Here is a 26,742-nt window from a genome sequence, read left to right as displayed (position 1 = left end):
CCTTCAAGTTTTTGATGGCCTATTCCCTACTCTTCAATTTTTATGCCACGTATTCCTATTCTTCTATCACGACGGGCTTCTCTGGATCAAAAGGAAATGCATGAGGCTGATTGTAATAGTACAGATTATTCAACTTAGAGGTAAACTCCAGAGCGTAATGCTGATCATCAGGAATCCTAGACATCGATTCACTAGCAGATTGACGGAGTATGATTGTTGGAAGAACAACCAAAGTAGGAGATTCAGGAGGTGGTGGAGTCAAGAACATAGGGTCAGTGGGCGACGTTGGATGGGCGGTAGGCCTTTGTTGAGGAACTGCAAATAGCACATTAGAAGTACTGGGATGGAATTGATGCGGAGTGAATCCTGGTGCATGCTGTGGTGTATCAGTTGTAACAAAAAACTACGCCTGAGAAAGTGACAAGTAATTGGAAGTATTTTTGAGATCATCAGTAGGGAATGAAGGGGGGCATGCCACTAGCCCATGCTCAGTGCATTTCTTCTAATTGTTGTTTGAGCCTCATTATCTCTTTATTCAGGTCCGAACCCCCTTCCCTGGGACTCTAAATTAGGTCATTGAGAGATGTTTCTGCCTCTTTGTTAGCCATAACAAGCTTTGCTTTAGACCTGGTGAAATAAGGATGACTAGACAGAGTTTCACAAACCAAACACTTTTATCTGAAAGAACGTTCTTATCAAAGACAAGACTTGTTGGGTTAGGTCACACAAAAGATATGGTAATCACATTGTATGCTAAGCACCTAGTTTTATTCGCATTTCTACATGGTTTTGATGGTAACACTGTTATTGACATCATCCCAATCCTGCCTCTTATACCCCACTTGCACTTCGCTCTTCTCTATTTTTCGCCCTCTATCTTTTTTCTTTTCATCAATCTTTTTCCCTTCTTTTTTCTTCCCTCACTCTTCATTTTGTTTCTTATCTCATTATTTTACTCTTTTTATCATTCTTCCTGGCTTTTACTTTATTCAAAAGAAGAAAATTGAGAAGGAAATGAAAGAAAAAAATAATTAGATCGAACCTACCATTGGGTTGCCTACGTATCATGTTGCACATGAATCAAATCTTGCGTAGTTAGAGAATTATGCATAAATACCACAGAAACAAAAGATTTTTTTTAAAAAAATCAAAACTTAAGAACAAAGAACAAGCAAAAAGAAAGACCAACGAAACATAACTAGAGAGATTTTTTTTTCATAGAAGAAATAACCAAAACAGACCCCAAGACTAAAACAACTTTGATAACAATCACATAAAAACCAAACAACACTCTAGACTGGCAAAACAACGTGTGTAACATCAATAATGACAACTTCAATAGTAAAACAAACTTAATACCAACCTACAAAGACATAACAACGACGAAAAAAACAAAGGACTCGAACCAAGCAAAAGATAGGAAATGCCCCTTCAAACTGTTGTGCCATGTGATGACCCCAGCTAAGATGGACCTGTCTGTGAAGGTATAGAAAATGCCCTTCAAACTGCTATGTCATGTGATGACCCCGGTTGTAATGGACCAACGTGTGTAACATTAATAATGACAACTTCAATACTAAAACAAACTTACTACCAACCTACAAAGACATAAGAACGACAAAAAACAAAGGACTCTAACCAAGCAAAAGATAAGAAACGCCCCTTCAAACTGTTTTCCACGTGATGACCCCAGCTGTGATAGACCTATTTGTGAAGGACCTGGCTGTGAAGTTCTCGCTCTCCCACTTGAACTCAAACTTTGTAACATATCCTGTAACGAGACTTTAATATTCGGAAAGAATCCTCTAGCGTGTGTCCTTGCCTCTTATAGAGTACACCTAAAAAGATTTTTTTGGTACTCTTCCACAGTTGTAACCAAACTTGATAACCAAACTCTCAATAACGCAATTTTATCCCTCGCATCTTCATCTTGATTGTCATCAACTATAGTTATTTCCCGTATCCTCCCTCTAAGTTGTGCCGGTAATGGCCTACTGATACCTTAAGGTATGGATTGTAGCCAAATCTCATATCTCTAAGTATACCCCAGATTATTCAAACCTTCTATGAGAGCATCTACACCTATCTTTGTTGCGTTACACCAAAACTGCTCATATTTTCTCTCACCTAAGGCTTGGTCCTTAAAGTACTCGATATCTTTTTGAAGATCCATTATTGGTGGAACACCTTGCAATCTACCCAATTGGTGCATCACCCTACTCGGGGTGTATGGTCTAGTATAGTTGAGCCCTATTAAAACTAGAAGAAGTTGCATGCGACATCTAACCAAGATTTTTCTTTCAGATGGAGCCACAGATAGGTTCAAAGGATGTTGTCAAGAGTTCTTGATTTGAGAAATTCAATCCACGCATTGACTCCTACAGGCAATGAGAATTTATCAAAGTGCATTCTCTGTTCCATGGCTTCCACTCGATTGGGAAAACAATGGTCAACCACATCCAATTTAATCAAAGAAGGAGTGTGCAAATGATTCATCATCCATAGTTGCAATACTAGGTTACTTCTCTGGAAAAATCGCATCCTATTTTACTTCAGTCATAGCCTTATATACTTCTTCTAAGATAACAGGTACAATTGTAACATCTTGCCCTTTCTTGAATAAGGCCATCACCACTGATTGTAGATGGATATTGACACACCTTTCATTTAATGGGAATACTAAGGTACCTAACAAAGCAAAGGTGAAGACTTCATGATGACGTTTCTCCCAATTCTTCTAAGTTGTATAAAATTCATCCCAAAAGAAATCAAAATTATCTGGGGCCCAAACCGAGCATAGAGGTAATCATAGGAGACCTAAGATTGGTTAAGGCATCCCAGGTGGTTATTAACCTATCACGACCCAAACTAATGCTTGATCATGACAGGTATCTGAAGTCTCGCGTGAACCGAAGATCACCCCCTGCACCTAACCAAACCAATCATAACATTCCTTAATGTCAGATGAATTTCAAACACATAACAAGATAACATGCAACAAGCTTAAGGAAATTCGAAAAAAGTCCATAACCGACGATCAATGACCATCCAAACAATCGATCGACACTACCCAATATCCACAGTAGTTCAAAGAAATCGTCTACCAAAACTAAAAATCAATAAAGTGTCGGGACATGGCCCCGACTATAGCTAAACAAGTCTAAATAGTCTAAGACATAAGAGACCTTCATGAAATATAGACTTTTGATGTATGGAAGCTCACCACTTCAATGTCATTTCACAAGCTAATACCAAAATCCTAATCACTAAGCAGGAGAAGTAGAAGAATAACCAGTTCCTACATTATGTGGGGATACAACATTCAAAGATGGTTAGCAGGGTGAACGCTAGCATGTAACTCAGGGATAAGGATAAAATGTCATGATCAACAATTCAAAATCATTCAAAACCAATGCACATAAACAAATGCATATACATATATACTTCACATGCCGGGATAGGGAACAAGGCTTAACATGCACTTTAAAAACTTTAGCCTGGATTTTCTAGCTTAACCGTAATAACATACAAAGGCACCCACGGTGGGACCGATTGGAATGTCTTTTTCTTTTTTTTTGTATAATCAATTAAAGAAAATAAGTGTTTTTACTTTCTTTTAAATATTTTTGTATGTGTAAGGTTTTGCTATGTTATAATTGAGAAGTTTCTTGTAAAGCTAAGACATATTTCTCTATTATAACAGTATATGTAGGTCGAATTCAAACAAACTATGATTATCGACTTACCCTATGTAGAAAATCAAAATTGAACTTAAAAATTTTCAAATAATGATACGATAATAATATTATATTCTTAAAATCGAGATTATCGAACCAAAATTTTCAATATTGTATCATGGTCCAGGACTACCCCTACTTTAGGTTGAAAAGGCTCGTGGAAAGAGAGAACGCACAGCATATCCCATTCCCCGTATTTTAAGTTTGTCCTAGAAAAATGTAAGCTGAAGTTATTTGATAGAAAAAATAGTTTAAATGGTTAACTTGGCAAAATTTAGGGTAGACAAACTAAAAAAATATTTGGAATCATATGATATTTCAAATATTATTCAAATTTTGCAAACAACTGAGCATTTGAACTTTGAAGTACAATTACATTTCTTGCTCAGGTGCTTGTTTCCACTTCAGTTTACAAGGATTCATTACAACAAAAACTTTGGTCTGTGAGTGTATGTTATTACTAGGTGGTTGTCCTATTCCAGATATCCTTTTCTTATCTCGTATTTTATATTGCGCTTATTTATCTTATTTCGTATTGCTCTGACTTATATTGTATTATGTCTTATTCCTTATTTATGTTATGTCATACATCTTGCTTCATGTTTCATTACGCTCTTGTTTACTATTTTTTATCTTGAGTCAGGGGTCTATCGGAAACAACCTCTACTTCTTCAAAAATAGCGGTATGAACTGCGTACATTTAATCCTCCCTAAACCCCACTTTGTGGGAATACACTGGATTTGTTGTTGTTATTGTTTGTTGTTGTTCATGTACGTTTATCGGGTGGTTTGTTGATGTTGTGCATTCACGTTTAGCTCTTCATTTTGTACTCTAAATAGAGTCCATATTTAATGCAAAACCTCTATATCTGGTAAAATTAGCCAAAAGAACAACCATAAAAAACAGACATGAAAAAACAAAAAGCCAAGTTAAAATTAGAAGCTCTGATTCCTCATACCAACTGACAATACACAAGTCTCATTTGTCTGACATAAATTTTCCCCTTTGTCCTTCCCAGTGATTAAGCAACTAAATTTCAGTATTGATAATTAAAAAAAGTTGCCTCAACAACACATCCCTAAATTGGAGCAAACACCTTCAAATACCCTGATAAAATTGCATATTTGCATAATTCAAAACCCATGTTCCACCAGTAAAACTGATTCTTCTTGAAGTTTTGCCAAGTGCTTCCTACCGTTAAGATGTGCAGCCATAGCAATCTTGTCAGGGCACCAAACATCACAAAAACTACACCACAGCTTAGAATTATGAGTAGCACCACCAGCATTCTTCACTTGCATCTGGCTTTGATGTTGACCAGTAGTAGCTCCTAGTTGGACCTTTTCTTTAGGTTTTTTACGAGTGTTCTTTTTTTGTGCTGCAAGTGCATGTTTTACTTGTTCCTGCTTAAGCTTGTCTGGCATATTTGAAGCAAAAGGTGGGTTTCTTTCAGTTCTGGCCATTTGCTTGCAAGTTTTCAGCTCTTCACACCTTTCCCTATGTCTCCTTCCTAGAAGATGGCACTTCAAGTCATGCTCTGAGGTGGTTATCACTTGACATACCACACAAGTCCACTCTGTCTGAACATTCTTTACAGAATTGGTTTCTGGGAGTTTAATCTCCTCGGCATCCACTGGAAGTGCTGTTCCCTTTATCTGCATAGCTGTTGGTTTCTTCCCAATCTGGATTAGATTTTCCTTCACACTTTTAAGCTGCAGTTCCACAGATGATATTTTAATCACTGGCATACAGACTACTTTTACTTAGACTATAAAAAATAAATTCCAATAAATTAAGAGCTTCAGTCCTCTCCCTCTTTTGGTGGTCTCAAATGTTCACAGCAGAACTGAGATTCGAAAAATGCACCAGTTTTAACTTTCAGGTTACTCCGTGATTGTTTCAGCATATACAGAGTTTCTTCTCAAGTTTAAGTGATAGCGTACTTGATCTCAGTGTGCATTATCAAATATCAGTTCCCATCCTCCACCTGTAGCTTGACTGATCAGCCTAATCTTTTGTCTTCGACTCTTCGTATACAAATAAGCCTCATCCTGCACTTCTATTAACTTGACCACCAAGAGTATCACTAGCAGCTAATTAGCTATATTCATGGAAACATCTAGCTCTCCTCTTTTAATCAATCAATTACATAAGATCTTCATCTATCGTTTTCTCAATAATTGCATCCTCATCAATACTTGTGAAGGCATAATATCAAAAAGATGTCCAAGAAAGTTCTAGGGTTTAAAAATAATAACCTGTTTGGGTTCAGCTGCCTCATTAGCACTGTGTTCTGATCGTGCTACGGCTGCATGTTTTACTTGCTGATTATGCTGATTTGATTTTGTAACAGGTGAGCTTCCTTCACTTTTGGGAGTCTGCTTGCAAGCTTTCAGTCCTTCACACTTTGCTTTATGTTTACTTCCGTTAAGATGGGATTTCAAGTTTTGCTCGGAGGTGGTTTTCATTTGGCATACTGCACAAGTCCACTCTGTCTGAACTTTCTTTGAGAAAGTAATCTCTGGAAGTTTAATCTCTTCAGCATCTGCTGAAACTACCATTTCCATGACTTGCACTCCTGCCGTTTTCCTCTCAATCTGAATAGGATTTTCCTTCACTCTTTTTACCTGCAGTTCCGAAGACATCTTAACTGTAGGCATACAGATTACTTTCTCTTGAATATAGAAACACAAAACCTAGGCTAGAATAAAGGTGGTATTTATGTTTAAAATTTTTTAAGAGCATTAATTCTCTCCCTTTTCTAATGGCTTCAAATGCTTACAGGAGAAACAGAGGTTTGAGGCCATACTAATATATATATCTAATGCAAACTTCAAAAGAGGATTAATTTTACAAAATGCACCAGTTTAACTTTCAGGTTGTTAGGCAAAAGAAAAATAATAATAATAAAAGGTCGTTAGGCTACTTTTCAGCATAAAGGAGGTTTCCTCTTGGTCTTAATGATAATGCACTTGATTCAGTGTGCATTATCATATGCCATCTGGCACATTTGGCTTGATCGATGAGCCTATTTTTTTTTTCAATATACAGTATGCTTCATAAGCAGGTCAAGCTCTCCTCTTGTCGTCAATCATAAATTAGCAGCCTGTTCAATATTTCATCTATCATGGCATCTAGAAGTATACTTGTGAATACATAATATTCCAAACAAAGTAACAATGGAAATTCAAGGATTAAGATATATAACCTGTTTGGATTCTGCGGCTTCATGTTTTGCCATATGCTCCATCACTGTGATATCTTCCCAAACAGGACCACTCACAACACATTCCGTCTGATTAGGGGTACTATGATTGTTATTTATGGGATTTTAAGGAATAAAAGCATGTGAACAGAAAAAAAGATGTTCACTACAAAAGAACACAAGTAATTAGTTCTGTTATTAACAAAAGGAAAACTCAGACTCGATGTTTTGTTAGAGAAAACTGATGATTGCATAATGTTACTAGAGTAACCTATTCCTCATGCACATACAACACTTTTAAGGGTTGGAAGGTACACAGCATCACAAAGCATCCCCAAATTTGCTGGAAATAAGCAAATCTCAAAAATTGGTGCATGATATCATATATGCAAGCAAACCATCTAGCTTGTACTCAACTGCTGATGCAACTTTTCAAATCATTATGGGTGAAAATGCCAATAAAGCGGCAGCAAAAGAAGTTAAAAATTGTTTCATACAGTACAAGGAGCTAGGAACAACGGGTTAGGTACCTGGTTGAGGGTAAGCCTTCCAGCTTCATCACTAGTATCAGTAGGCTTGATCTCTTCTGTATGATGATTCGATCTAAAATCCTTAGACTGCACACAGGACATCATGATAATAACACTGATAATGCTTGTCGATAAAAAATCAATACTGAAGCCTGACATTGCTATAAAATCCAGAGGAAATTGTAATCATATTTTACATTAATGGTGGCAGACGACAGTCTAACTTTTGGCTACAGAAATGGATAGCAGTCTCAACTTCTATATAACTAACTGATGTACAAACAAATTTATCTCTAATTCAGTAATGAACTGGCTTGTCCTTGCTGAAGTAATGTCTGACGTACCTTGTTTGCAATAAGTTTCTCCAGAGCATCAGATCCATTTTCTGCAAGATGCCTCTCTGCCACAGCCAGAAATGTTTCATTCTTGAGAGATGGATCCTCCATTGGCTTGTTAAACCAGTCAGTGACAGTTTGAAGGTTGACAGACAAGCACAAACATAAAAGGCGTAGATAAACATAACAAGAACTATTAAACTGACTGATACTATCGTGCCATTTAACCAGAAAATATGGATGAATAAGAATTTGATAAAGATAACATGCGCCATTAAACTGTGGTATCGCCAACCAACATATGGTTATTAATTTTATATGTGGCCACAGAGGAATCCTGCCAAAGTAAATGAAAAGTCATTAGTATATGCAGGAGGAGTAGTTTCTCATGTCCAACCATGTATACTACACAATTTTACCCATTGCTTCTAGAAACTCTCTAGCTCTTGAATCCTCAACTTCTCAGCAAGAGAATTTAAGAAATACAAGCAAGATCACTAGAACAGACTTATAACTACCAACATAGACGAGTAACTTATATAAGTACAACTACATATCCAGTATACTCCCACAAAGTGAGTAACTTATATAAGGGTGTTATAAAAATTTTTGTGGGAATACACTGGGTTTGTTGTTGTTGTTGTTGTTATAAAAATTTGACGTTCACTTGAAAAAGATTATGTCAAAATTCAATGAGTTAATATAAGGGGATGCATCCAGACACAATGTCAGTAACAAGCTTGAGAATTTGCATATGAAGCTTATACTCGTTCCGTTGGATTTAGTATCAAGTAGATAACTGCCTAGAAGGTGAGGCCAAAAAATAGACGATAGCATAAGTTCATTAATTATTACTCCCTCCGTTTCAGAATAAGTGAATTGTTGGGGTATTTATTGGTGTTTCAAAATAAGTGAATCATTGAATGTTTTTTCAAATTTACCCTTATGATTTGACAACCAATTACAAAGGTATTACAAGGTCAACTTTTTCTTTTTTTAGGGGTAAAAATGGAAAGTTGTGTTAAATTTATGTCTTTAATGCTTTTTCCTTAATCTGTGTGCCAAAATCCAACAATTCATTTATTATGAAATGGAGGAGTAATGTCTTACTGAAGTTAATCTAGTTAATAGTCTAAGTGTAAGTCAAAGAGTTCCAATTTATTTCCATATGATTTAAAGATGATTATGAAAGGAATAGACGTAAAGTAAAGGTTACAAATTATAATATATGCAGCTAAATAAGATTACCACAGCACATTACCATTGAATAAGTTTCTCAAATAGGTGCTCAAAGAGAGAAATAAAGGAAAAGATGGTCCAATATGTGACTAGCTTCCTCATGTGATACTTGGAGCCAGTCTCAATCGCTCGTATTGATGCACATCTGCCGTTGGTTCAACAAAAGAATTGGTAAACGTCACCAGTAACCAAGCAAGTTGGAAATGAAATCATTCAACATTTGAAATTTTGTTATGCCATTTAGCGAAGGGGTTTCAATTGAATACCCTTGGCATAAATATTACACATATGCCAAACGTATAAAACAACTTTGTATATACTCCTTGGTTAATGTGCAAACTAGGCTTGAAAAGATAAAAAAAAAAAAAGAAGAAGAAGAAGTTATATAGATAATGAGTATGGAGTAAGGGAGATTTCTCACACTTACAGAGGATAGCCCAGAGCTAGTGCAGGCCTGCAAATATGGTAGATCAGGAAAACAAGACCAGTATGAATACATGCAAAATACGTAGAATCATGAAAATACGAATAATGTTTTAGAAAAGTAGGAATTCGGAAGATTCAAAGCTAAAGACTTGCTAAATTTAGCCTTCTTCTTCACTAAATTTTCATCTTTAGCCAAACAACATACTGAATAAACGAAATTAATTTACCAAGCTAGGAAATCCATCAAGTGAAGCGTCAATCTGAGAAGACCCATTTTGAAAAGAAAGAAAAATCTCTTCTTTAGCTTTCCTTTGTTACAATTTCCTCAGCTGGAGTTGTATGATCAGAGGGAAAGGAACACAGATTGTACCTCACAATCGACTTTTGAAGAGGGAAGTGGAACAGCTTTTCTAATAGGTCTTTCTTTTTCCAGTAATAACAGAAATACCCTAATAAATAGTGTGGTTGTAAAGAGGAAACGTCAGACCTATTTTGGAAAATTAATACTTAGAAGTAAAATTGACCTGCCTTTCTATGTTCCAATCAAATAAAAGCATTGAGTATTCATTTTATCTTTTTCTAATTACAATTCTGCCAAATTGTAATTAACACCCTAACTATACATTATCGTGTGTTAAAAATAACAACAGTCCCAACTAAAAGAGACTCCTACAATGGTGATTTCTTTTCTAATATATTTTTTATAGTCATATTACTTTACTTTGCCAAAAATAGCAACAATCCTAACCAAAAGAGCAACAATCTTAAGCAAAAGAAGGCATGTACCATGAAATTTTTTAAAAAAAATAGCAACGATCATAACCAAAAGAGGACACCTATGATGATAATCTCTTTAAAAAACTATACTTATTAAAGTCATAATAATGAAAGGAAAGAGTGAAATGACAATTTTTAAAAAAATAACAACGGTTTTAATCAAAAAAGAGGACACTATGATCGTCATTTCTTTAAAAAATATACTCTTTCATTATCAAAAGAGGACACCTATAATTGAAGAAAAGATGACGATTTTGTTTAAAGCGGAGACTTTTAATAAAGGGCAAACAGTTCAAACAACTTTTCTAAGTTTCTTCACACTTTTAATATATCATAAATATAAATAAATATAGATAGATTGTAGATTATATATATAGATTATAGATATTGACATGGATTATAGATTATAAATTATAGATTATAGGTATACGTGTGTCTTAAGTCAGTCAATTAAATTATATAAATAAGAACTACATTATTAAAAAAGTTTGACGTTAAAATAAATGTTATATCTATTTAAATGATATATAAATAATATTATATCTCAAATATATTATGTGTCTCACTTGATCTTCTTTTTCTTTTTGGTTGTTATAGTTGTTTTATCATGAAGAATTTAAAATTATAACTTGTTTTATAGGAGTTTTAACATAGAAAAAAAAAATCGTAATTCATAAATTAAAACAGATTCAATTTTTGACTTATAAATAATTTGTACTATGGTTTTAATATATTGCTCATACGGCAACTTTTTATGTGATAGGAAACTTTAATTTGCCAAAATTAATGATAGTAAACCAATAGATATAATAATTGCTTTTGGTTAGGAAATTTAGCGCGACCATAAAATACGTTATTAAATATACGTTTTAATCTATTTTAATATATTAAAAAGAATCAAGAATCTTAAATTGTGAAATTCAATCGTGAAATATTTTGATTGTATGCATTAATATCAAACGCATGTTGTATCATATTAATATACAAAAAAAAAATATTTTTTTCATCCCAAAAGTATAATGTGAACCTTTTCAGTGTTCAGATATTATAAATTTGTGGTTAATCAAATCCATTTTGTTATCATCGTGTTCTAATACATATTCAATCAAGCCAAAATCATCAAATCTAAAATAATTAAAAGAAAAGCATCAATGATTTACACATAACTATTTAATAATTAATTGTCACATATCTATAACATATTAAAAAAATGAAAATAAAATTAAGGATAATTGTTCACATTTAATATATACTATTAATTGTAGGGGTAAAATGAAAAAAAAAATGATTAATTCTATCCTAATTTAGTAAGTGATCAACTAATATGAGACATTTATTTTTAGTAAAATGACAAATTAAAATGTAATAGATAAAGTATTATTTATGAGCACTTTTTGTATGAATCGTATTCTAAAGAACCCAAAAGTCTTCTAATAGATCTATTTAACTTTTTTCTTCCACTACAATATTATTTTATTTTAAAGAATAGTTTCAATCTATTATGAGATCAAACTTTTTCATTATCCTATTGTTAGTTATTTCTTATGCATTTTATATTTTTCTAATCATAATACGTAATAAAAAGATTGCCTTACTTCTCTTCAACAAAGGAGAAAGACAATTTAATTTCACAATTATTTTTTTTCTACAAATGCAATATGCAAAGAAGCAAATTAAATTTTAATATTAACTAAAAAAATAATTTTTAATAATATTTTAAAAACTAAATAGGTGAATAAACGTATAGCTTCAGATCAAACCATCTAAATTAGTGAAAGGTTGACAATTATAGAGAGAGATATCATAAATTCATACATTAATTTTTGAAGGTTATAAACATGAAAGGTTCCATTAATAATTATAATTATTGTTGACACCTAATTTTTGCCCTCCATAACTAAGTTTAATACGGAGTTTCTTCAATTTTCAAATAAAATTGCAACATTTATTTTATCCGAATAAAGGATTTTCAAAATATTTTTTGTACGTAATTTTTAATTTTAAAATAGTGATTATATATTATCGTATTCAATTATACAAAATTATAATTTTGATACTTAAATATTAGTTTTACAAAACATCGGATTATAATCAAGGCTTATCATGAAATAAATTTACAATGGTTAAAATCTTAATTTAATTATAATTTATTCTCAAAAAATAATTTATTCACAGAGATATTTGTTTGATTTTATTAAATCAAGAAGTTCGGGATTAAAAGAAGTATTAAGTTATATTTGATTTCAATTCAAATTAATCAATCTATTAAATTTTATCATAAATTGAAATTAAATCGGCCACAATCTCTAGCCCGTCACCGATCAGGCCCAATCTCCCTTCATCTATTCCTTAACAGCCCCAGGCCCAATTCTCTAAATGCTAGCCCACATCCCAGTGGCCCAAAATCGAACCACCAACCCGGCCCAACTCTTAATTCCCCTCCTTCTTTAATTAACAACAACCAACATACATACAATGTATACGCACGCACAGAAACCACGCGTACAACTCCTCCAGCGTACAGCCTCAACAAACAACAACATTAATCGAAAAACACCATCAAAATTCCGAATCCAACAACCAAATCGACCCATTCTCAAATCAGAAATGACGTGTTCCTATCTCTCTACTCTTATTTCTCAGAAAAAATCCTCGAATCTTCTAGAACGAGGGTGAGTTGGCTCATCTAACGTCCACATTCCATAAATTTTGGGATAATGGTATGGATCAGGCACATATTTGGGCATTTTTCATTAGTTGGAAAAAGGATTTGGTTTTCCCCATTTCAAGAAATCCCAAAAAAGTGTTAATCTGGTTTTGGAATGGAATTCAAATTTTTCAATGGGTGGTTTCCCTTTTTACCCTAATTTGTCTTCTATAAAGAGCTCGGTTGAGCTGTGAGAACCAAAAAAAAAAAAATTCTCTCTTCTTCCCTTCTGGATTGAAAATTTTGGGTCTGAAAAGAGGGGGAAAATCTTAGAGACAAAAGGAAAAAATTTTTCTAGGGTACGAACAATTTGAGAGGAAAGACAAGAAAGAAATAGAAGGGAGAAAGAAAAAGAAAGAAAACTCTTGAGAAAATTCTGTCTTGAGTGGAAATTTTGTCCTTGTTCATCGGCTAAATTAGAGTTTCGGTTGACGATGAAGAAGTTTCCTGTGGTGGTGATCTCCATACTGATTCGTCGTCTCATTTTGCTGCTCTCTAAAAGGTAATATCCTACTCCGTTTAAGCTTTCATTTGTTCCTGCTTCATCTCGACCTTCTGTAGTTCTGAATAAATTTTTAGTAACATTGTACGCTGGGATTGTTTTCTAGTAGATGGCTTCGATAGTCGTAGGTTTCATTCATGATAGTTATCGTTATGTTAGTATTTGAGTCAATGTGTTTGATGCCGCTGCTTAGTACTTTTAAGGACATATTCTTCATTAAAGTGCCCTAAATCCACTATCTCTATCTATGAGTGATTACTTTTAATTTATAGCCTGTTGTGTGATCGGAATAACATTGTGGACTGAGTTTTGATCTAGTACTCTCATTCTGCATGTTGGTTAAAAGTCGAATAAGCTGGTTTTCACAGTAAAGTTCCTTGCTTTAAGTCTGATAAATAGTTTCAGGCTAATGACGGGTCATTATAGCTATTTTCGTAGTAAAGTTGCATGCTTTGATTTTGTCTCATGCTATTGATATCTCGTTATACCTAATTTCATGGTTAAACTTCCGCACTTTGAACTTTGTTTAACGGTTTTGGGTTGAAGGTGTTATGTTCGTGGATAGTATTTGGTATTGTCTGGTTTTTGTTGTCATTAGTTTGATGTGGTTGAGCTGGTAGCATCATTAGTAGGACCACCTCTTAGATTCTTTGGCTTCTCAAATGACAAAGAATAACGAGGATATGTGTAAAACTAGCGAATCTCATGATTCCTCGATGATCATTCTGACCATTGAAACTCATTCTGAGCTTGTCAGAAAGAGGATGAGGTCGATATTAGTGTTCCGCCACTTCCCCTTTAGCTTCATTTACTATGTCTCTTCTCGTGTGGATTTTGGTTTTAGTGATCAGAAGAGTTGATAGTTTCTTCGTTTAAGTGAGAATTTCTTTACTTTCATTGATTGGATTACCTTGTATACCGTATAACAGAAGAGAAGAGAGTTGAAACAAACTTGCCTTGATCCATCTGTTGCGTGAATTTATTCATCTGTTTTAAAAGTAATCTTCAGCTCTTCAGTTTTATATATCAGTCGAGTATTTTGATGGCTAATTGATAAAAATTTTCTTAGCTTTGATGTATTTTGTTAGTAAGCACTTGAAGTTATTTGTTTATCACGAAGGGGAGTGATTGGGATTTACTGCTAATGTAATCCCCTAATAACTGCTATAGCATCCCTCTACTATAGAAAATAAGACCAATATTATGTTCTATGCTCATTAGATCATCACATTAGACTAGGAAAACTGAAACCCTTTACTAGAATTCTTTCATGCATATGCACGTTTCTATGCAAAAATTACTAGTGTGTAATATATCATGCTCTCTTTGATCCCTATATTAAATATTCAAGAATCAGTTACATGTCATAAGTTCTTTTATCTTATACCAGAGTTTCCTTTTTATGCTTGAGTTTGGAGTAATGACTTTCGAAAGCCTTGAACCTTCGGAATTTCTTTTGTTGTCAAGATAGTTTGTTCCATGAACATATATTAATTCATATATTTTTATTTTCTTTGCATGAATTCACCTCGGAGTCCATACGGGCTCTTTCACTTTGTATTACGTAATGGGATAATATGGCCCATCTTTCGAGTCAAGCCCTGAAAGGAGGTCCAAACCGAGTTACATGGCATGCAAGTGCAAAAGGCGAAAGAAGGAGAATGGATCAAAGTTTGCTAGGAGACTTGAAAGTCTCGTTTCTTCATTTATTTCATTCGTATTGTTGTCTTTATTTATTTATTCTTTTATTTATTTCGTTGTTTATTCATTTGGGCCTCGAAGCCAAAGTTGTAAATTTAATACAGGTGGAGCAAATTTTGGGCCAACGGGCCTGAAAAATAGTTTAGGAAAGGTTACGGGCCAAAAGACCAATTAGACTAGGACAGGTCTTATTGATTTGGGCCTAATGACCAAAATCCCTTACATCCTCCCCTTCTCCTCTTCTTTATGCTTGTTTGTTTTACGTGTTTCTTACGAACCTAGTTGAATCCCTAACTAAGTCGCTAAAAACTGATTTTTGCAAAACAAAAATTTCTAATCAATCATTTTTCGACAAAATTAATCTTTTCGAAGTTAATCAAAAGACAATTTTTCAAACAGTCTGGATAACCGCAAGTTAGCGGACGTTTTAAGTGCCTAACACCTTCCTAAAACGTTAATAGGAACCACTTATCTAGAATCTCTAACTTAAAATAATTTTCCTATTTTGAATCGTTTGAAAGTATTTTTAAAGGTTTCTTAATTCCTTTTCAAAATTAAGTGGCGACTCTTCTCAAAAAGTCAAAATTTCATCAAAATAGAAATGGCGACTCTGCTGGAGAATTTTAACTAGGTTCTAACCAAATGTTTGATTTCGTCTTTCGATTAAATATTTATTTGTTTGTATGTTTCGATTCTATAAAGTTTAACTATCGCATCTCATGGCATATTCCTGCATTATTTAAACTGTTTTAGGATTTCGTGAAAGTCCCGGCCCCTATTGTTCAATTCCAAAAATGTGTTGGAAATACGAATAACTTATTAGCACGTGAGTCGTCTGATGGCTGTTCGTATTTTCAAACTCAAGTTGTCCGCTTGAGAACCAGTGTTCAAACCCACTCTAGACACATAGGATACAACGAAACCAAAATCCTATTTTAGGCATGAGCCTAGGACGAACCAGTACTCGAGTTGAGTATTGGGCCCATTAGAAAACCTGTCCTGCGTCTATTAACCCCGAGTCAATTATATATGAACCATATTTATGTGTTGAATAAAATATATGTCTGTCTAATTCAATCCATTATTCTTTGGGGGACGGGAAAAAACTTAATTTGTTTACTTTCGTAAGAAGAATTAAAGCAAGTTGAGCAAGAAATTGATCAATTTGGGGGGTTGCATCTAAGACACAGTTTGAACGTCAACAGATGTCACCAATATAAGAAATGGACGAATATAAGAAGGCGAAGGCTGATAGAAGAAGCACCCAGGAGTTAGTATTTTCTATCCCTTGTGTGGGAACGTGTCTTCTTTCATGTTATTTCCTTTTCCCTAAAGATTGTATCCCTCTTTTGTTATCTTTTGTAGGAATTTATGCCCTTTTAGTATCTATAAAAGTTGGGGGATAATGAATTGACCTTAAGCAAACATATATTTTTCTTCAAAAATCATTAGGCCCAAACCCTTGGCTCAAAAGGGTCACCCCAGTTAGGATACGCATTATTATAATGTTTTTATGTGATATAACTGTATTATGTGTTTATGTGCATTTGGTTGGATCAAAGGCAAGTTTATCCGCTATGCTCCTATGGATGAATTTGGCTATGACACAAACGACTCTATGTGGCTATTTCTTGTCAAGTTTTTGCATTGCTTATCACATGTGGAAACTAACACGTTTGCCTTTGAGTTGTTTTACTTTACACATAATAGAAAACTACTCCATGTTGAAATAAGCTGGCAGAACATCCCTACTTCACCCTGTCAAAAGCGCACAAAATCCCATCATCTGACTTTCATTCAAAAATGACTGGAAATGATGAAGAAAACACATTGACCATCAGGGACAATGTAATAGCAGAACAGAGTGAGATGATTGCGGAACTCGCAAGAAATTTAGAAATGCTTCAGGAGGAAATAAATTGCACTCAAGATTTGGCTAACCTGGCTGTCACCATCAATGTCCCCGCTCCAGGAGGACACGAGACTCCACTCAAATTCCTCCCCTCAGTACACCTATTCTCGAGAATCAGCCAAATAACATATCGTCCATCTCCGATCCTCTATTTGTCCAAAACACCATTCGTGAAAATAAACCAGATGTCTACCATCCACAAAATCCATCTTTAACCCACAAAACCCATCTCCGAATCCATTCCTAAATCCCTAGAATACATTTTCAAATCAAGAAAATTTATTCCCAAATCCACAAGACTCACTCCTAAACCTACAAAATCCATTAAATCTATCCCCGAATCCACCAAATTCATTTCCAAATTTGTAAAATCCTTCTCAGATTCCACCAAGCTACTCACAAATTCAACAGAACCTTTCCAATTTCCAAAACATCCTCCCCACCTACCAACCAACTTCCTTTCATCCGCAAAATCAAGTCTCTCTTTCAAATCCTCCTCATGCCATCATATCCCCTGACATCTATAATTCTCTTCCTAATTCTAAGGTGGACCATTATGAGAAGAAAGAGAAAGAGGGGAGGACCGAGCATGAACTGAAGTTGTTAGCTATGAATGAAGAGATTATGAGGATCAAAGAATCTCATGGAGCGAGGGACCACAATGGTTTAGGGTATATGATTTATATGTTCACCTTGGAATAAATCTACCAGAAGGGTATAAGGTTCCTAAATTTGAAGTGTTTGATGGCATCGAAAATCTAATGGCCCATCTGAGAAGGTATTGTGATCAAATGGTGGGGGTAGGGAAAAATAAAGCATTATTGATGCGTTTGTTCAACCGGAGTTTAAGTGGCGAAGCCTTACAATGGTTCATGTCTCAGGAACTGAAAAGATGGACTAGTTGGAAAGCAATGGCCAAGGGTTTCATTGACAGGTTCGCATTTAACATTGAGATAGTCCTTGACCGATACTCACTAGACCAGATCAAACAGAAGAATAATGAGTATTTTCAAGACTACGCCTTTCATTGGAGAAAAGAAACTGTTAAAGTACAACCTCCCATATCTGAGGAAGAAATGGTATCGATTTTCTCTCGCACACATGAAGGAGAATTTTTATACCAGGATGGTATCCGTGGTCCGAGAAACTTTCGCAGATTTAGTAAAGATTGGAGAATCGTTAGAGGAAGGCATTTGAACAGGAAAAATTACAAAAACCCCAACATCATCTGAATTTTCTGCATTCTCAAAGAAGAAAAGAGAGGATGCGACTGCGGTCTCTACTAATTCCGTTGATAAGTTAAAGAGGAAATTCAATCCTGGGAATATTCTTTCCTCATCATCATCACTAAGTTTCAGCCTGTATTTTACGCTCAACCCCAATGTCAAGCTCCAATTCCAAATATTCTACCCCAATGCCAAGTTCCACAGCCAAATTATCAGCCTCATACTCAAGGTACTTTTCCAAATAACCAAATAAACGTCCAAACGTCTCCAAATTATCATTAAGTAACTCCTCCTATAAATCAGAACCATTATAACTCTCCACGTCCAAACTTTGAAAAGAAACCTACCCAAAACTTCACGTTGCTAGCTGAAAGTCGTACCTAGCTCTTCAGAAGATTAATAAAAGTTGGTTATTTGTAACCGATCCAGCCAAAGCTTATCAATCCCAACTCTCGGTTTTATCATCCCGATCAAAATTGTACCTATCATTCAGGAGCAGTGGGGCACAGTACCGAGGATTGTATTAACTTGAAACATAAGATCCAAGATTTGATTGATCAGAAGGTTATCACGCTTCAGTTGTCGACACCAAATATTAACAGTAATCTATTGCCTAACCATGAGGGACCTATTATTAACATAATTGAAATAGAGGGTGACTGGACGTCTAGCAAAGCCATCACTAAGGTAAATTCAGAAGGACTCAAAAGAACAGAAGAGGTGGAGAAGATAGAGGAAGTTGTGGCCACCTTAAGTAAGGATTTAGAAAGAATTATCGAGCCTTTTATGGTCCCAGAAAAAACTTTTAAGCAAGGAATAGAGTACCAACCAAGAAAGGAAGATGAGATCAAAGATAATTCAAAGGAGAGTCTGTTTAGGCCCTTGCCACTCTTGTACCAGTCATTTCCCGTACATGAGTTATCAAATGATAATGGTCTTGGGGATGGGATAGGAGATTTGTTCGAAGGATGCAATGCTCTACCAGATGATTTCCCAGGGTCCGGTGGGGTGAAGAAGTATGCATCAGGGGAGGCCTTGCAAAACTGGACCTCTACTCCACTCATAAACCGTCACCCATCGTGGTAAATAAAAGGGAAATTACTAATAGTTTTTAAAATCGATAATGATCCAGAGGAGGCCCCGTGATCCACCCTTTTATGTCTCAAATTTTCGTTTTGTGTTTTACAAATTTCAAAAAGCATGGGCCCACATTTGTGTGGGTCATGAGCCATAGTTTTTATTTATTTTCCAAAAGGCCTCCCTTTATTTAAGAATTTTTTTAAAAAAAATATGATTATCTAGCATGGTTTATTTTGATAGCAATAATTTAAAAACCTGTTAATGTCATATCATGTCAAGGGTTAGACGAACAAGGAGAAGGAAATAATGATGAACGAAAAAAGTGATGGGGAGCAGTTAGTAGTAGATATAGAGGAATGTGAAAATCAAAAGAATTCCAACCTGAAGGAGCCCTAATCCTACCTGAGATAGATGGTCAAGAGTGGACCAAACCAATCAATTCTAATGCGCTAAAGAGATATTGTGCTTGAAAGATGTTATAGCTTTTGTGTTTCCTTGGTTTACTTGTAACCGGCTTTGTAATAATGTTGTTTTCTAGTGTGTAATTGCCTAGAACCCCTTTCCTTTTATGTACAAACTACATTTGATCTGAATTTCCAAGAAAGGGATACGTAGGCGGCCTATGTCGGCTTCGGTCAATCCCTTAGAAAATTTATCCTTTTTCTTTATGTATGAACTACGTTTGACCTGAATTTCCAAAAAAGGGATACGTAGCCGGCCTATGTCGGCTTCGGTCAACCCTTTAGGAAATTTTATCCTTTCCTTTTATGTATGAACTATGTTTGACCTGAATTCCCAAGAAAGGGATACGTAGGCGGCCTATGTCGGCTTTGGTCATACCATTAATTTCTATTTGTATATCCCTAGTGTAGTCTTGAACTATGTTTGACCTAATTCTTGCTTTAACGGGATACATAGGTGCCCCAACAGCTTGATCATTAACCCTACGAAATGGAAATTGGGGCAGAATTTTTGAGAAGAAATCTCAAAAATTCACAAGAAAAGATCAATATCCAACAAAGAGAATGAAGATCAGCAAAGACTTCAGATCCACTCGAGATGATATCATCTCAGACTACTTTAAACTGGGGCAGAACTTTTGAGGGAGGACTCAAAATTTCCATCAATTACAGGAATATATTTCAAATTCCCCGGCACCAGAGGTTAAAGCCAGGCCTTTGAAGCCACCAACTGCAAAAAAGTCTAGGTAGACTCAATTTCTGGCTATGACAAGAACTATTTGCCGAACCATCCAACAATGATCATAAGTTTTAGAAATCATCCGTCGGATATAGTCAAACCCACGAGGAAGACGTTCGTTGAGCTAGTACATGACATGACCGGCAGAAATTGTCTAAAGCTTTTACAGATACTTTCGAAACTATTTGCTAAAAATAAGACTACTTTTGAAAAAAAAATCTTTACAAATCTTTTACTTAGTGATTGTCTGGCGTCTATGGGAGCAGGGACCTAGGGTGGAGGTACCAATGTGATGGGACACCTAAAATATAGCGAGGAGCAAAATGGAGAATCGAAGAAGGTCAACACGGAGTAGTTTCACTCAAACTAATAATTTTTCTGTGGATGCAGGGACCAATACACAAAAATGAGAGTCTCTTTCAAAAATCCCCGAGCAAATTGGGAGCCACACCAGAGCACTAATACTCAAGAACAGTATTTTTTGGGTATCCCTAAAAATGGTTTTAATACCCATTTATTGAGGACCTTTTGAATTGTCCATCTCATTTCTTGAGATCATAGAGGACAAACAAAAGTGTCTTGTCTCCTTTACAAGTATTGTATTTAGAATTTTCTAAAAAATGGTCGCTAGCAAAAACGACTTTGTGTCTACTAATAATCTACCTTAAGTACAGGTATATGTAGAAAGCAAGACGCTGACAAATGAACTCAGGTGAAACTATTTTTAAATCACCAAGGGGGTCATTTCATATCATTTCCAAGAGGGCTATTGCATATCATTGCCAAGAGGGTCATTTCATATCATTGCCAAAAGAGTCATTGCATATCATTGTCAAGAGGGCCATTTCATATCATTGCCAAGAGGGTCATTGCACATCATTGCCAAGAGGGCCATTTCATATCATTGCCAAGAGGGTCATTTCATATCATTGCCAAGAGGGCCATTGCATATCATTGCCAAGAGGGCCATTTCATATCATTGCCAAGAGGGCCATTCATATCATTGCCAAGAGGGTCATTCATATTATTTGCCAAGAACGCCATTTTATATCTATTGACACGCAAGACATAAATGTTGGCATCGAGGATATCATCAGCATTTCATATCTGTTGACATGCGAGACATAAACGCTGGCGTCGAGGATATCATTATTTTATATCCGTTGACATGCAAGACATAAACGCTGGCGTCGAGGATATCATAAGCATTTAATATCTATTGACATGCTAGACATAAGTGCTGGCATCGAGGATATCTCATCATTTTATGAATCAGCATCTGAATGCATCAAGAGTACACGATTTGAAGGGATGCCTTCAAGTCGGTGTCTAAAGACAGACGATATATGAGATTTCCTAGAAATTGATAATTTGAGGGTCATCTATAAGTCATATTATTTGAAATAGGATAGTGTGAAAGATCACCTATGAATTGATAGCCTGTAGGTCATCCGTAAGCCACAACAACATCCTAACCGGATAGTATGCAAGATTGCTCAAAAATTGATAGTCTGAAGGTTATCCATAAGTCGCAATTAAATCCTTACCGGAGAATATGCGAGATTATCAAATTGATACGTCCAAGGGTTCTCTATAAGCCGTGTCATATCCAAGATCGATTATGTGCAAGATTAGCTAAGGACTAGCAATTTGAGAGATATCTATAAGTTATATTGTATCCAAGGTCGGATGATGTGCAGGAACACCTGAAAGCTAGCAATTGGAGGGATACCTGTAAGCCATCTCTTATCCAAGGTCGGATAATGTGCAGGATTATCTAAAAGTTAGAAATTCAAAGGATATCTGTAAGTCGCCTCGTATCCAACATCAAATAATACGTAAGATTATCCAAAGATTGACAATTTAAGGAAAATTTATAAATCGATCATCGGCTATAACCGGAGAGGTTATCATTCCACATACAACAAGTGATATAGGTAACTAAAAGGGTTGCCACACCAGCACAAGATTACACGATTGTAGGGACCGTTCCGCATAAAGTGTCACTTGTGTCCAAAAGGGCCACCCCACTTTGAAGACATATTCGCTCGATAAATGAGCTAATTATATAACAACCAAGAAGGTTGTTGTGTCTGTTATTATGAGTTATTTCCTGCCAAACAGGTACAAGAAAGGATGACTTCGCTTTTAGACAACAGCTCACGCGGAGATATGGTAAAAAACTATACACCTCTTTCGTGAGTTGGGCTTATTACTAATGATTTCTGTTTGAGATATTTTCGAGAGAATTCGAGCGGATAAAAATCTCAAATCAAAACCACAGGTGCGGACGACTCCAAAAAGGACGCAGCACAACGTGAAACTCTTTCTTAGCAGCAAAACGGGACATAGTCTAAAGAAGAACATCAAACTCTTTGGACGCGAGCTAAAGGATGATCACCACCACCATCCAACCACACCGTTGTTAGAAGCATGTGGGTATTTTAGGATATTCTGGGTTCAGCTTCACCTTTGGGAATTTCTAAACTCATGTTGAGGGTAACATTCTCTTTTTTTCAAATTCGAGTGGCAACACACTTAGAGTTTTGGAAATTATGCCCAGGTAAATTATTACCTATGGATGTGAAGAGCTCCACGTTCATCGTTAAGAGGTTAAAAGCCTCTTTTTCGCAACTCGATCAACTTGTCACTCATCTTGAGTCAAAGATCGTCTGAAATAAAAGACTATCTTTTCTACCGATTGAGTCGAACTACAAGCAGTCTGATTCCTTAAGTCTCGAGGATATGTAGGCTGGGCTTTATGTAGAAAACTCGACTGCGTTTCAACCTCTCCCCAAATCCCTTCATTGTCCAACTTCTCAGTTTCATTAAAAACTCTAAAACCGAGATAACTAGCGAATTTTCTAAAAAAATCGTGCTTTAAATCAAGCTTCATGAACTACAAGTGGCCTGAATTCTCATGTAACCTGGGATATGTAGGAAACCTGATACCAAGGTTTGGCCATAACTCCAAAACACGTATGAAAATCAATCTCTTTTGAATTTGAATTTGTGGTCGGACAAAAATTAGGAACGTCAACCTCTCTTTGCCTAGGGTTACTTGCATCCACCCTACCCAAAGGGAGGGGGCAGTTGTTGACACCTAATTTTTTCCCTCCATAGCTAAGTTTAATACGGAGTTTCTTCAATTTTCAAATAAAATTGCAACATTTATTTTATCCGAATAAAGGATTTTTAAAATATTTTCTGTACGTAATTTTGTCATTTTAAAATAGTGATTATATATTATCGTATTCAATTATATGAAATTATAATTTTGATACTTAAATAATCGTTTTACAAAACATCGGATTATAATCAAGGCTTATCTTGAAATAAATCTACAATGGTTAAAATCTTAATTTAATTATAATTTATTCTCAAAAAATAATTTATTCGGAGAGATATTTGTTTGATTTTATTAAATCAAGAAGTTCGGAATTAAAAGAAGTATTAATTCGTATTTAATTTTAATTCAACTTAATCAATCTATTAAATTTGATCATAAATCAAAATTAAATCGGCCACAATCGCAATGCATTTGGCGAATTAACCTTTAATTTGATCAAAATTTAATTAGAATAGGTTAATTGTTAAGTGAAGCTATTTTATAAATTACCCCATCCCTAAAAACTTAAATCTGAGCCAGCTGAGCAACCCAATAGTAACAGCTGACCCAGCCCATCACTGATCAAGCCCAATCTCCCTTTATCTATTCCTTAACATCCCCAGGCCCAATTCTCTAAATGCTAGCCCACATCCAGTGGCCCAAAATCAAACCACCGACCTGGCCCAACTCTTAATTCCCCTCTTTCTTTAATCAACAGCAACCAGCATACATATAGTGTATACACACGCACAGAAACCACGCGTACAACTCCTCCAGCATACAGCCTCAATAAACGACAATATTAATCGAAAAACACCATCAAAAGTTCGAATTCAACAACCAAATTGACCCATTCTCAAATCAAAAATGACGTGTTCCTATCTCCCTACTCTTATTTCTCAAAAAAACTCTCGAATCTTCTAGAACGAGGGTGAGTTGGCTCATCTAACATCCACATTCCACAAATTTCGAGATAATGGTACGAATCAGGTACATATTTAGTCATTTTTCATTGGTTGGAAAAAGGATTTGGTTTTCCCAATTTTTTAATTGGTCCACCGGTTACCATTTTCTCAAAAAATCCCAAAAAAGTGTTGATCTAGTTTTGGAATGGAATTCAAATTTTTCAATGGGTGGTTTCCCTTTTTACCCTAATTTGTCTTCTATAAAGAGCTCGGTTGAGCTGTGAGAACCAGAATTTTTTTTCTCTCTTCTTTCCTTCTGGATTAGAAATTTTATGTTTGAAAAGAGAGGGATAATCTTAGAGACAAAAGGGAAATTTTTTTCTAGGGTACGAACAATTTGAGAGGAAAAACAAGAAAGAAAGAGAAGGGAGAAAGAAAAATAAAGAAAACTCTTGAGAAAATTCTGTCTTGAGTGGAAATTCTGTTCTTGTTCATCAGCTAAATTAGAGTTTTGGTTGACGATGAAAAAGTTTCCTACTCTTGTTTTGCTTCTCTCTAAAAGGTAATATCCTACTCCGTTTAAGCTTTCATTTGTTCCTGCTTCATCTCGATCTTCTGTAGTTGTGAATAAATTTTTAGTAACATTGTATGCTGGGATTGTTTGCTGGTAGATGGCTTCGATAGTCATAGGTTTCATTCATGATAGTTATCGCTATGTTAGTATTTGAGTCAATGTGTTTGATGCCGCTGCTTAGTACTTTTAAGGACATGTTCTTCATTAAAGTGCCCTAAATCCACTATCTCTATCTATGAGTGATTACTTCTTTTAATTTATAGCCTGTTGTATGATCGGAATAACGTTGTGGACTGAGTTTTGATCTAGTACTCTCATTCTGTATGTTGGTTAAGAGTCGAAAAAGCTGGTTTTCATAGTAAAGTTTCTTGCTTTAACTCTGATAAATAGTTTTGGGCTAATGACGGGTCATTATAGCTATTTTCTTAGTAAAGTTCCATGCTTTTATTATGTCTTAGGCTATTGATATCTCGCTATACCTAATTTCATGGTTAAAGTTCCGCACTTTGAACTTTGTTTAACGGTTTTAGGTTGAGGGTGTTATGTTCGTGGATAGTATTTGATATCGTCTGGTTTGTGTTGTCATTAGTTTGATGTGGTTGAGCTGGTAGCATCATTAGTAGGACCACCTCTTGGATTCTTTGGGTTCTCAAATGACAAAGAATAACGAGGATATGTGTAAAAACTAGTGAATCCCATGATTCCTCAATGATCATTTTGACCATTGAAACTCATTCTGAGCTTGTCAGAAAGAGGATGAGGTCAATATTAGCGTTCCGCCACTTTCCCTTTAGCTTCGTTTACTACGTCTCTTCTCATGTGGATTTTGGTTTTACTGATCAGAAGAGTTGATAGTTCTTTGTTTAAGTGAGAATTTCTTTGCTTTAATTGATCGGATTGCCTTGTATACCGTATAACACAAGAGAAGAGAGTTGAAACGAACTTGCCTTGATCCACCTATTGCGTAAATTTATTCATCTGTTTTAAAAGTTATCTTCAGCTCTTCAGTTTTATATCTCAGTCAAGTATTTTGATGGCTACTTGATAAAAATTTTGTTAGCTTTGATATATTTTGTTAGTAAGCACTTGAAGTTATCTGTTTATCACGAAAGAGAGTGATTGGGATTTACTACTAATGTAATCCCCTAACAACTGCTATAGCATCCCTCTACTATAGAAAATAAGACCAATATTATGTTCTATGCTCATTAGATCATCACATTAGACTAGAAAAATTGAAACCCTTTATTGGAATTCTTTCATGCATATGCACGTTTCTATGCAAAAATTACTAGTGTGTAATATATCATGCTCTCTTTGATCCCTATATTAAAGATTCAAGAATCAGTTACATGTCATAAGTTCTTTAATCTTGTACCAGAGTTTCCTTTTTATGCTTGAGTTTGGAGTAGTGACTTTCGAAAGCCTTGAACCTTCGGAATTTCTTTTGTTGTCAAGATAGTTTGTTCGGTGAACGTATACTAATTCATATATTTTTCTTTTCTTTGCATGAATTCACCTCAGAGTCTATACGGGCTCTTTCACTTTGCATTACGTAATGGGCCAATATGGCTTA

General features: G+C 35.2%; 1 protein-coding gene across 2 annotated transcripts; it reads right to left on the bottom strand.

Moving 5' to 3' along the window:
* Window positions 1–4,647: 4,647 nt before the first annotated feature.
* LOC107873018 lies at window positions 4,648–9,910 on the bottom strand. Of its 2 annotated transcripts, XM_016719710.2 has the most exons (8): window positions 9,701–9,910; window positions 9,475–9,501; window positions 9,070–9,192; window positions 7,818–8,145; window positions 7,474–7,560; window positions 6,947–7,033; window positions 5,997–6,365; window positions 4,648–5,450 (listed from the first exon to the last, which is right to left on the bottom strand). In XM_016719710.2, exons 1-8 carry the CDS (start codon window positions 9,745–9,747, stop codon window positions 4,872–4,874), a joined length of 1,647 nt encoding a protein of 548 aa, XP_016575196.2. In that variant the 5' UTR covers window positions 9,748–9,910; the 3' UTR covers window positions 4,648–4,871. The 2 variants fall into 2 exon arrangements, with proteins under 2 accessions (XP_016575196.2, XP_016575197.2); XM_016719711.2 differs by lacking the exon at window positions 9,701–9,910 and having other exon boundaries at window positions 9,469–9,502.
* Window positions 9,911–26,742: the final 16,832 nt, after the last annotated feature.

Source organism: Capsicum annuum, chromosome 6 (genome assembly GCF_002878395.1).
Source record: "Capsicum annuum cultivar UCD-10X-F1 chromosome 6, UCD10Xv1.1, whole genome shotgun sequence".
Classification (NCBI taxonomy): Eukaryota; Viridiplantae; Streptophyta; class Magnoliopsida; order Solanales; family Solanaceae; genus Capsicum; species Capsicum annuum.
Note: the sequence above shows the minus strand (reverse complement) of the source record. Positions and strands in the feature narration are given on the sequence as shown.